The sequence below is a fragment of the Scyliorhinus torazame genome, chromosome 14 (assembly GCF_047496885.1).
Source record: "Scyliorhinus torazame isolate Kashiwa2021f chromosome 14, sScyTor2.1, whole genome shotgun sequence".
NCBI classification, from domain to species: domain Eukaryota; kingdom Metazoa; phylum Chordata; class Chondrichthyes; order Carcharhiniformes; family Scyliorhinidae; genus Scyliorhinus; species Scyliorhinus torazame.
This window is the reverse complement of record NC_092720.1, coordinates 53,078,154-53,090,827: the sequence shown is the minus strand read 5'-3', so window position 1 is coordinate 53,090,827 and position 12,674 is coordinate 53,078,154. Positions and strand designations below refer to the sequence as shown.

The 12,674-nt window shown below is 42.5% G+C and overlaps 1 protein-coding gene across 2 annotated transcripts in view; it reads right to left on the bottom strand.

Moving 5' to 3' along the window:
- fxr1 (FMR1 autosomal homolog 1) overlaps positions 1-12,674 on the bottom strand; it is a 137,964-nt gene that overhangs the window by 85,729 nt on the left and 39,561 nt on the right. For both annotated transcript variants that reach the window (XM_072474204.1, XM_072474205.1), the window contains exon 4: positions 362-433. In XM_072474204.1, the coding sequence (XP_072330305.1) occupies positions 362-433 (72 nt within the window). The remainder of the gene's footprint in view (positions 1-361; positions 434-12,674) is intronic.

Below are 12,674 nucleotides of genomic sequence, written 5' to 3'. Positions count from 1 at the left end.
GTCTTCCCCAATTCACACTATCTAAAACATGCCTAATTTAACAAATCTTTAGTTTCTTTGCTTTCTCTCCTCCAGTAGAAATCATCCTTGTATCCCCAGTCTCTGTTTATAACTTTAATTTCCCATCCCTGGTTTTATCCTGGTGATTCTAACTGGACAATCTTGAAGGTTTTCATGTTCTCTAATGACATGTTCATAACTACATGCGGTACACTTGGCTCAACCAAAATTTTCTTAAACTTGTTATGTTTCGACTCTATAATCAGACTTATAAAAATGTAACCCCAATATAATTTGAAGCCTGTTTGAAACATTTTACAACCCAATTATTTTACGCGATCTCAAAATATTCTTAACTTACATCTCCTTTCATCATCCGAACCTTGGCAAGCCACCATCCACACGGCTCTTGTTCATTTGCTCTAGAATAAACCTGGGAGAGAGGAGTAAAAAGAAACAATGGTTTAAAACAAGAGATCCATGCAAAACATTTTAATTATTGTAGACTATATATTGATTCAAAAACTACCTGTGATTTGGTATAGTGCGGTTGTACAACTAAAGCACATTCAAGGAACCCAGGCTTAAAGAAAGAACTAGTGAAAGGAATAATAGTCAGCACACATTGCTTACTGCACTGAATATCAAACAATAGCCCATATTTCTCAAATTTATCAACTATCACATTCAGCTGCCATAAGAAAGGATGTGGAGATGCCGGCGTTGGACTGGGGTGAGCACAGTAAGAAGTCTTACAACACCAAAGTCCAACAGATTTGTTGCAAATCACTAGCTTTCGGAGCACTGCTCCTTCCTCAGGTGAATGAAGAGGTAGGTTCCAGAAACATATATATAGGCAAAGTCAAAGATTCAAGACGATACTTAGAATGTGTTCTCCAAGGCACCTTCAGGACGCGCGACAACGCAGAATCGCCGAGCAGAAACTTATAGCCAAGTTCCCCACACGAGTACGGCCTCAACCGGGACCTTGGATTCATGACGCATTACATTCACCCCCCACCATCTGGCCTGGGTTTGCAAAATCCTACAAACTGTCCTGGCTTGAGACAATTCACACCTCTTTAAACTGGGATTATCCCTCTCTCTAGTTGCTCCGTCTGTACCTGTAGACTTAATTACGTGTAAAGACTTGCATTCAAAGTATCGTATTGCATCTTTGACTTTGTCCATATATTCTGGAACCTACCGCTTCATTCACCCGAGGAAGGAGCAGTGCTCCAAAATCTAGTGATTTGTAACAAAGCTGTTGGACTTTAACCTGGTGTAAGACTTCTTACCATAAGAAAGGAAACAGGAGATTGAAACTATACACTGATGCAGTTAGGCAGATAAAGCTAAATGCAGCACTGAAGTTTTCCCATTTAAAAAAAATATAAAAGAACAATACCGGTGCAAAAAGCTTCATCATATTTAGAGAACATGATGCACTAATTTAGCACCATTTTTAAAATTCAACACTTTTAAAAATATTACATCTTCACCACTTGTTCAATCAAGACCAAATAATTTGTTGATTGTTGAACAAAACTGGTATATACATAACGCAAGTCATAACCTTCTTTGTGTTCCTACAGTACAGTGCAATTGTGAGAAGTCTGCAACAATGCTGCTCTGTTGTGACATTTTTTAAAAACCCAGTATTTTCACTTGTCTTGGGAGTTGCACGGTAGGTAGCAGAGTGGTTAACACTGTTGCTTTGCCAGGGATCCGAGTTCGATTCCCGGCTTGGGTCACTGTCTGTTCGGAGTTGGCACGTTCTCCCCCACGTCTGGTTTCCTCCGGGCGCTCTGTCCTCCCACTGTCCAGATGTGCTTGTTAGGTGAATTAGACATTCTGAATTCTCCCTCAGTGTACCCAAACAGGCGCCGGAGTGTAGCAACTAGGGGCTTTTCACAGTAACCTCACTGCAGTGTTAATGTAAGCCTACTTGTGACACTAGTAAAAGAATAAAGGTTTACAGTTGCATTTCCAGCTCTATTTATGAGGGGGACAAATGTAAAAAAGTAACATGCTCTTCAAGTTTCAAAATCTTTACTTTAATGTTCGATTCTTTTTGTAATAAAGAATAGTATTCCATTATCCTTCTTAATTACTTGATGTACGTGCATACTAACTTTTTACAGCTCATGCACCAGATCCCCTGCACATCGGAATTCTGCAGCTATTCTCTGCTTAAGTAATACGGTGCTATTTTATTCTTCCTGCCAAAGTAAACACTTGTACATTTTCCCACATTATACTTCATCTGCCAGATTTTTGCCCACTCACTCAACCTATCTATAACATCTGAAACCTCCTTACGTCCTCTTCACAACATACTTCCTACCTATCTTTGTGTCATTTGCAAATTTAGCTGCATTGCTTTCAGTCCCCTCATCTAAGTACTTGAAATAAATTGTAAAAAGGTTGAGGCCCCAGAACAGGTCCCTGCGGAACTCCACTTATCACATCCTGTCACTTCTACAGATGTGCGATAGAGAACATCCTTTCTGGCTGCATCACAGCTCGGTCCAAGATCGCAAGAAACTGCAGAGCGCGGTGAACTCAGCCCAATGCATCACACAAGCTTGCAACCCTCACATTGATTCTGTATACACCTCCTGCTGCCTCAGGAAGGCAGACAGCATTATCAGAGACCCCTCCCACCCAGGCATTGCCTTCTTCCAGACCTTTCCATCAGGCAGAAGGTACAGTAAATCTGAAGACCCGCACATCCAGACATAGGAACAGCTTCTTCCCCACAGCTACAAGGCTCCTCAGTCCCCCTCGGACTGATGTGTTCCCTGTAAGAACATTATTCATGACACCCTATGCTGCTCTTGCTCATGTATCTGCTTTGTTTGGCCCCTCGTTCCGCACTATAACCAATCAGTTTGTCGATGTACTATTTGTCAATGTACTCTGTTGATTATTCTTTTCGTCTACTATGTACGTACTTCCCTCGGCCGCAGAAAACTAATTTTCACTGTACTTCGGTACATGTGACAAATCAAATCAGTAAATCAAATGAAATCAGAAAAAGACCCATTTATATATACTCTGCTTTCTGCCAACCAGACAATCTTCTATACATGCTAATATGTTACACAATGAGCTTTTAGTTTCCGCAACAACCTTTGATGTGGCACCTTATCAAATGCCTTCTGGAAATCTAAGTACAGCACACCTAGAGGCTTCCCTTTATCCAGTGTATGTTACCACTTCAAAGAATCTCAATAACTTGATTAACATGATTTCCCTCTCACAAACCATGCTGACTCTTCTCGATTATGTCAAGTTTCATCAATTGCCCAGTTAACCTCCTTAATGATCAATTCAAACACCTTTCCCACAACAGGTGTCAAGCTAACTGGCCTATAGTTTCCTGGTTTTTGCTTCTCTCCCCCTTCTTGTACAGAGGAGATATATTTGTTACTTTCCAAACTGATGGACCCTTTCCAGAACATGGGAAATGTTGGAAAATTAACACCAGCACATCTACTACCCATTAGCCACCTCTTTTAAAACACTAGGATGAGATCAGCACCTGGAGACTTGTCAGACCGCTGCTCCATCAGATTGCTCAGTACTGCTTTCCCAGTGATTACAATGTCACCAAGCTCTCTCCCTTCCATATCCTGATTTACAGCTATTATTGGATGTTTTTTGTATCCTCTATAGTGAAGACAGTAGCAAAAGGTGTTCATTTCATCTGCCAAATCATTATCTACTATTACCTCCTCACTGTCACTCTCTGAAGGACCATACTCTTGCTGTCTGTTATTACATTTTTAGCTGACTGGAAATTCTGGCCAGTTGAGATTAGGCAGTTGGGCGAGAGAGGTAGAGAGATCGAAAAATAAGCAAGGATGTTTTCGGGAAGGAACTTCTTTTAAGAAAAGGATTTTTTTCATGCTCACAAGTTTCCAGTTGTTCCTTAAAACTGATTTTAAAAAACTAGGGGGAACTCATCCTCATGTTCCAGGAAACAATCCGAGCTATTTTTTGTTGCGGTTTGAGAAAAACATTAGATTTTGGGGTAGGGAATGCCAACTTGGATCACTTGTGTGATGAGATCACCACTGCGTAATAGGAATCAGAAAGTGTTACAAATTCAAACCAACCCAAGATTCACAAATCTGTTTTGTCTTAAAAATGTACTATTTAAAATCAAATTAGCACACTAACCCCATCTAGTGGGTATTAGTGGCATGATTTCACAGTGCTATACTACGATGCTCAATTTAAATGACTAACTGGCATGCAAGCATGCATTAGAGTGCTCTGGCTGCATAACTACTTATTTAGGAGCGAAAACCAGACTACTCATCAGCGCAAAATGGCCTATAGCAATAAGTCAGCCTGCTCTGCACTGCGCCAATTTCTATTTCTCACTAACCTGGAATATAAGTTTTCATTTCAAACCAAATCGGACAGATTAGGAAACAAGTCTCCAAAGAGATCTGAACTACTGTTCTGTGAACATTAGTGAAAAGAAAATAGGTGACAAAAAAAAAAAAAAAAACTGGCTGATTTGCTAGTAGCTCGTTTTGCACTACCAAAGTGAACCAATTTAGCCTCCGATGTAATTTACTCTACACTCACTTTTCAAATTACAAACTTAATACTTGAGGTTTTGTTCTGCAGCTGTGACTTGACAACAATAAACTCTGGCAGGGATTACGTTACTGTTAAGTTAAAAGTCCAGAACAGTGCTTGTGCTTAACAAACCTAACAAACATTCTCAACAGTTGGAACAGACTAAAATACAGCTTCTTCCCCACTGTTACCAGACTCCTAAATGACCCTCTCATGGACTGACCTCATTAACACTACACCCTGTATGCTTCATCCAATGCCAGTGCTTATGTAGTTACATTGTATATGTTGTGTTGCCCTATTATGTATTTTCTTTTCTTCCCTTTTCTTCCCATGTACTTAATGATCTGTTGAGCTGCTCGCAGAAAAATACTTTTCACTGTACCTCGGTACACGTGACAATAAACAAATCCAATCCAATCCAACAAACTGCTCTGCCCAGCCACCACTTAATTCAATCTAATTCACATTCTAGAACAGAGAATCAAATAACTGAATTTTGCAAATTCTGCAGGATTGTACAAACCTTCTTTAACAGGCAGTCTTATTCCCTTCACTTACCAGTGTCACTATTCTAAGTTAGTGATTGATAAGCATCTCAATACTAATAATGTTATAATCAATGTTAACATTTCATTTGCCAAGATGTATTAAGATCACTTTACTGCGGGCAGCACGGTGGCGCAGTGGGTTAGCCCTGCAGCCTCACGGCGCCCATGTCCCAGGTTCAATCCCGGCTCAGGGTCACTGTCCGTGTGGAGTTTGCACATTCTCTAAGTGTCTGCGTGGGTTTCGCCCCCACAACCCAAAAGATGTGCAGGGTAGGTGGATTGGCCACGTTAAATTGCCCCTTAATTGGAAAAAATGAATTGGGTACTCTAAATGTTTTTTTTTTTTTATAATCACTTTACTACAAAAGTAAGATACTCAGCCACATTTACTATACGGTGCATAATCTGGTTCCCACAATACAAAAAGGGATATTGTAGGTATTAAAAGGATACAGAATAAAGCAATCAGAATGACAGACGATGGAAGGCTTGAATTATGACAAAGTGCATAAATTAAAGGTTAGGACTACCAAGATTGCTGAAGGCCCACCTGATGGACCTTGGTCTTTGTTTGGGCATTCTGATACTCTGACCAGTCTACATGAATGTAACTTTTTTTTCTAAATGCGAGAAAGGCAAGAGTTATCTCAATCAAGCAACAGATAATTTATAGACAGCACAACACCAGAATGGAAGTAGACTTAATGAAATGTAAATTAAAAATGTTACAGTATCTCATGTGAGGGAGAGTCTACATGTTAAAATTTAATTGATATGATTTCAGGCAGACCCTACCTCGACAGAAGTGGAATTAAAAAATGAAGCTAAAGGGAAGCAGAAAAGATAAACACAGAAATGAAACTAAATTTCCCAGTCTTTAAGTAGCAGGCTGATGTTGGGAAATTGAAACTGAAACTCAAGGCCAAAAATAAATTCAAGCTGAAATTAGTTGTTTTTGAGTCTACTGGAGCCGAACAGTTGAAGACGACTGAAGAGGCGGCTAACAATAATCTTTATTCGTGTCACAAGAAGGCTTACATTAACACTGCAATGAAGTTACTGTGAAAATCCCCTAGTTGCCACACTAAGGCGCCTGTTTCAGGTACACTGAGGGAAAATTCTGAATGTCCAATTCACCTAACAAGCACGTCTTTTGTGGGAGCAAACCAGACACGCAGACATCGGGAGAACGTGCAAAACTCCACACAGGCAATGACTCAAGCCGAGAATTGAACCGGGGTCTATGGCGCTGTGAAGCAACAGTGCTAACCACCGTGCTCGATGTAGGAGCGGAGAATAGGCAAAGAGAGCAAGTTGCTGCAGCTGCTTGTTACTTGAAGATAACATTAGTGGATCTACATCACCCAGAGTGAGTTGAACAGGTTTTGCAGACGTTTGCCAATTATGAAGACCATGCCTGTGGAACTCAAATTGGTTGTGTGTTGCTGTCAGCTAAGGGTCTTTACTAGGGCTGAAAGCCCTTGTGAGGAAGTCAGGGTTTGAAGGACTCTGTGACTTACTGTGATTACAGAAATCAGGGAACTGCTGAGCCAATTCATACGTCTTTGTTGTGTATCCGCCATTTAATGTGCAATGTATAATTCATATTCAACACATTTTGCCTGTTAATTCACATTTAACTCCTGTTAATTCTGGATGTTATGGTACAGGATAAGTAATATTTAATGTTTGCTTTGTTGACTGTTGCGTATTTTAAAAAATTCTGTTTAAAGCTATGGAATCTTGATTCTTTATTCTGTTAGCAAGTAATTGGGATTTAGAATTTCCTCCACATTTAAAAAAAGTAATTGGTCCCTATTAAAATCATAACAGGAAAAACAGTTAAGTTCCGAGTTACAAGTAAATATTTAAACCAGATGCTGGTTGGGGCGACACAGTAATACAGTGGTTAGCACTGCTGCCTCACAGCACCAGGGACCCAGGTTCAATGCCATCCTTGGGTCACTGTCTGTGTGGAGTTTGCACATTCTCCCTGAGTCTGCGTGAGCTTCCTCCGGTTTCCTGCCAAAGTCCAAAGATGTGCAGATTAGATGTATTGGCCTTGATAAATTGCCCCTTAGTGTCCAAAAGGTAATGTGGGATTACTGGGTTATGAGGATAGGTAAGTAGGATGCTCTTTCAGAGAGTTGGTGCAGACTCAATGGGCCGAATGGCCTCCTTCTGCACTGTAGTGATTCTATTCTATGCTGTCAAGTCCCAGAAGGGAAATGACAACTGTTCCTGATGTTTTCAGCAAATTTGAACAAATCAAACAGTGGTCTTAACTAAATTGGCAAATTACACCCATCTGATGCATTACCCCTTCTCATCCACATCAACTTTTCTGCAGTCTGCAAACCACATCTCTCTTATCTTGATGGGATTAGAACATAGAACATAACAGCGCAGTAGAGGCCCTTCGGCCCTCGATGTTGCGCCGACCTGTGAATCCACTCTACAGCCCATCTACACTATTCCCTTATCGTCCATATGTCTATCCAATGACCATTTGAATGCCCTTAGTGTTGGCGAGTCCACTACTGTTGCAGGCAGGGCATTCCACGTCCTTACTACTCTCGGAGTAAAGTTTGCCCCTCCTGATTACATTCCAACCTATCCAATTACAGCCAAATAATTCCCAAAGCGGCTTGCCATCCTCCCATGCAATTACTTCTAGAATTTCTCCAAGGATCGGACTTTGGGTCTCCTTCAGCAGCAACTGTCTGTGTCTTCAGCCATGTCAAGTATTCAGTCTTTCTACCTCCCTTTTCAGACCCTCTGTACAACGCACCTATTTGGTCAAGTTTTTGCATTTCCCACCCTGCACCCCCAGCAAAACTCCTCCTTTGTCTTGCTACTCTTTTTGTCTCAAGTCTTTATGAGACATGTTGGAAAGTTTCTCTCCCTTAAAGGCACAATATAAAAGCAAGTTGTAACGCAGGTCAGAATTGTGAGAGAACAAATATATTGGAACAGTGACTTGCACGTCATCTGCTCCATTATCCTGGCACCTTTGCATAGTCTCAGAGACTACAGTCATTTTTATTCTCATATTCCCTGTTCAACATCCTTACTTTTCTGTTGCCAAGTGAAAATTGAGATATTTCCCTATCTTTCTGTTGGGTGACTTTAGCTTCATTGGACACTTCCTCTTTATTTTCCTCCTGTTGTGATTATTTATAGTTGCGGTACAATGGATGAACTTGGTCCGTTATATTCATCACTGCAGTGTCCCCAGACTAAACATAGTAATTTAACCATTAAATGGGACATCAGCATTGTTACTTCACTGTTTTAGGAGTTAACATTTTCCTTCAAATTATTTAGGTTAAATCCTTTCATTTCTCAGTAGTTGCTGTTCTCCAATCAACTTTGTTTTCTCTTTGTGGTCACACTAGCCAAAGAGGATATGATATCAGACAAATTGAAAGTAGGGGACAGAACATTTACAACAACTAAAATGGAGCGGGAAAATAAGGGAAGTAACAAAATCCAATAATTGCACAGTTCTCTGTGCTGACAATGGATTATTTGTGGAAAATGCATGGGGAGGGGGGGGGGGGGGGGGGGGGGGGGGGGAAGAGAGAGAGAAAAAGAGTGGAAAAAAGTCCAAGATGGGGAGACAAGTATCGACCATTAAAAAGTGATACTCTTGATAAAAGGACAAAAAGAGAATTCATCAATAACAGACTGTTTTCATAAGCAAATGAATTGGTACAAGAGTGATTTCTAACAGAGACCAAGAGCTGCAAGAGCAACAGAAGTGGGAAAGGAGTACTATTCAAACTAGATTGAGGAGGACATAAGAAGAAAAAAAGACAGGCTACAGACACGTGATCAAGGCAGCATGAAGAATACGGCATAGCAAGGAACATGCTGCCAGAGTGCCAAATTGGAACAATGAGGGACAACAGTTAAAAAGCTTACAGATGGAAATGCTGCAATTATTAGAATTAAAATGTTACATCCAGAAAGCACAGGTAGCAACAGGAATTACTAAATCAACAATCATAAAGGCGGCCCATCCAGAACAGTGGACATGAATGTAATTTACAAGGAACAAGTCATTCAAGGGAGGGATATCTACAAAGTGAAGATAGCCAAGCCAGGCTGAGACAAAGAAAGATTCTGAAAATGATTAGCTAGCTATATTTAGTGAATTTTTAAAAAGGGTTTTGCTTGAGACTACCAAAATAGAAGGAGGAAAATATCCAATTACTGCTCATTTGAAATTATTATACCTTGCCATACAAATTTTCAGCTGGAACTCAGTTTCTATAAAATGAAAACAACTCAGGCCTCAGCTTAAGCAATGCAATTCCCTCTGGTATTAGCAATCAGTCTCAAGGAAGGGACTTTATGTGTAAGCTTTTGACTATAAATAAAAGGTTAAAATGATTTGGTTCATATTTCAAGTTAGAAAAATGACACTGCATAAAGTTGTGTGCTCCAGAAATAAAGTGGGGCTTCAGATCGGAGGGCCACTGCAATTAAGGGAAGATGTTATGTCAGTTAGAAGTCCATAAGGCATCATTTCAGGCCTAATCTAGCACATATATCTTCAAGCAGGAAGGGATTGTCATGTACTTCCATTCAAGGAATACAAAAAGTTATAATTAATGGATTGTGGAAAAAAGGTTAACCATGGTGAGACCTGGGAAATACTGCAAGTATTTGTTTTAAAAATATATTTTATTACAAACATAAATAAAAAGTTACAAACAATTCGGGAAACAAGTCACCAAACTATGCATTTTGTACAAATTTTTCCCCTTTTCCACCCTCCCCCTCCGACGAACAACTCCTCAAACACGGTCACGAACATCCCCCAACTCGCCTCGAAACCCTCAACTCATATTTGATCTTTTGCAGTCAAAGAAGGTCATACAAGTCCCCCAGCCAGGCCACTACCCCTGGTGGCGTTGCGGACTGTCACTCCAATCAAATTAGTCGCCTGGCAATCAGAGAGGCGAAGGTCACAACATCAGCACTTCTCCCCTCCATCAGCTCCGGCTTCTCCAATATCTCAAATATCATCACCAAAGGGTCCAGCCTAACCTCCTCCCCCACTATCCTTGCTAGCGCCGCAAACACTCCCGCCCATATTCTCTTTTTCGTAGCTCCAGAACATGTGTGTGGAATTTGCTCGTCCCCACCCACACTCATCTGCCATCCCCTGAAAGAACCTACTCATTCTTGCCCAAGTCATATGTAACCTGTGTACGACCTTGAACTATATCAGGCTCATCCTTGCGCACGAGGTCACATTTACCCTTCATAATACCTCACTCCATACTTCCCAGTTTACTTCCCCTCCCAGCTCCCCCTCCCATTTCTCCTTAATCTCCCTGTTCTCCCAGCCACCTGCATATGTCTCGGATCTTGCCCTCCCCTTCCACATTCAGAAGCAACAGTCACTCCAGCAGGTTGTCCCTTGGCAACCTGGGGAACTCCTTCCAAATCTTCCGCGCGAAGTACCTTACCTACAGATACCTGAACTCACTTCCTCTCAGGAGTTCTACCCTCTCCTTCAATTCATCAATACTGGCAAACCCTTCTTCCAGATACAAATCCCAAAGCTTAACCAGCCCCACTTATCTACACTGCCATCCATCTCCCCCCTGCTCAAACCCGTGATTTTCACACAATGGCATTAAGGCTGACATCCCCTCTATCCTAAAGTGCTTCCTCAGCTGGTTCCAGATCTTTACCGTGGACTGCATCACCGGGCTCCCTGAGTATCTGCTTGGCACCATTGACAGCGCTGCCGTCACCATAGCCCTTAAGCTGGACCCCTTACAGGAATCCTCCTCTATCCTAATCCATTCTACCCCCTCCACTTCCCCACCATCGCCTCACCCTCTCCACATTCGCCTCCCAATATTAATGAAGCAGGTTCGGCAACCCTCCCTGCTGCCTCCGTCTCTGCAACAGCGTCCTCTTAACCCTTGGCACCTTCCCGCCCATACAAAGTCTGAAATAATTGTGTCCAGTTTCCGAAAGAAGGCCTTCAGTATAAAGATTGGAAGTGGCTAGAAAATAAACAGGAACCTCGGCAAAATGTTCATCTTCACTACTTGGACCCTCCCCGCCAAAATTAGGTGCAGTGTGTGCTAACTCTTGAGATCCTCCCTAGCCTCCTCCACCAGCTTTGTTAAATTCCACTTGTGAAGCATTGCCCATTGCCTAACTACCTGAATCCCCAGGTATCTGAACCTGCCTTCTATCCATAAATGGCATCCTCCCCTAAATTGACTCGCTGACCCAACTCATTCACCGGAACACTTTGCCTTTCCCTTCATTTAACTTATACCTCGAGGACGCCCCAAATCTCCCCAACAGGCCCATGATCCTCTCCCTGCTCTCCAGCAGCTCCAAAACATAAGGCGATACCCGATGCTCCCTTCGTCCCCTCATAATTCCTTGCCACTCTGCCGACCCCCTAAAAGCCATTGCCAGAGGCTCTATAAGAGGAGGGCGGTAGGACAGCTGTGTAGGGCAAGAGGGGTGCAGTACAAATATGGGGAGAAGGCGAGTCGAATGTTAGCGCATCAGCTACTCAAGCAGGCTGCGTTCAGGGAAATGTTGAAGATACGGACTGGGGCAGGGGATGTAGTGTCGGAGCCGGAGAAGATGAATGAGGCGTTTCCCTGGATGTGGTCTGCCTCCGTAGCTGATGCGCTAACATCCGACTCGCCTTCTCCCCTTATTCGTACTGCACCTCTCTTGCCCTACGCAGCTGTCCTACCACTCTCCCGGTTGTCAGCCGATATCAAGTTGCCGCTGTAATTTTTTCCTCCTCGCCAATTCCTCGAGTACTCCCAATCTATCACCACTCTCTCGTTCATTAGCCGTTCATATTCCTCCCTCTTTCCCTATCCGCCAGAGCCTTGAACGAGATAATCTCCCCTTGGACCACCACTTTTAGCGTTTCGCAAAAGGTAGCTGCTGACACCTCCCCATTTTGGTTCAATTCTACATAATCTTTAATCACAGTCCACACTTTGTCACAAAACTCTCTATCTGCCAACAACACCAATTCGAGTCTCCACCTAGGCATCTGCTCCCGGCCCGATCCAAGCCGAATCTCCAGCCAATGGGGCACATGATCCGACATTTTTAGCCCCGCGTACTCTGCCCCCTCCACCCAACCAAAATCCCCCGGCTCACAACAAAAAAGTCAATTCTGAATACACCCTGTAAATATGCGAAAAAGAGGAATATTCCCTTCTCCCTGGGTCCACCACACCCAGCTTTTCCATAAACCCACCTAGCTCCTTTGCCATTCATACCCCATTTACCGGAGGCTCGACCTATCCACCTCTGCTCTAGGACAGTTAAAATCTCCTCCCATAATCAACTGATGTGTAGCCGAGTCTGGGATTGCTGCCAGCAACCCCCTCAAAAAACCTACATCATCCCAATTCGATGCATATACATTCACCAACACCTCCGGCGTCCTTTTAATACCCCACTCACGATCACATATCTCCCACCCGGGTCCCTCACTTCCTTCGTGCTCAC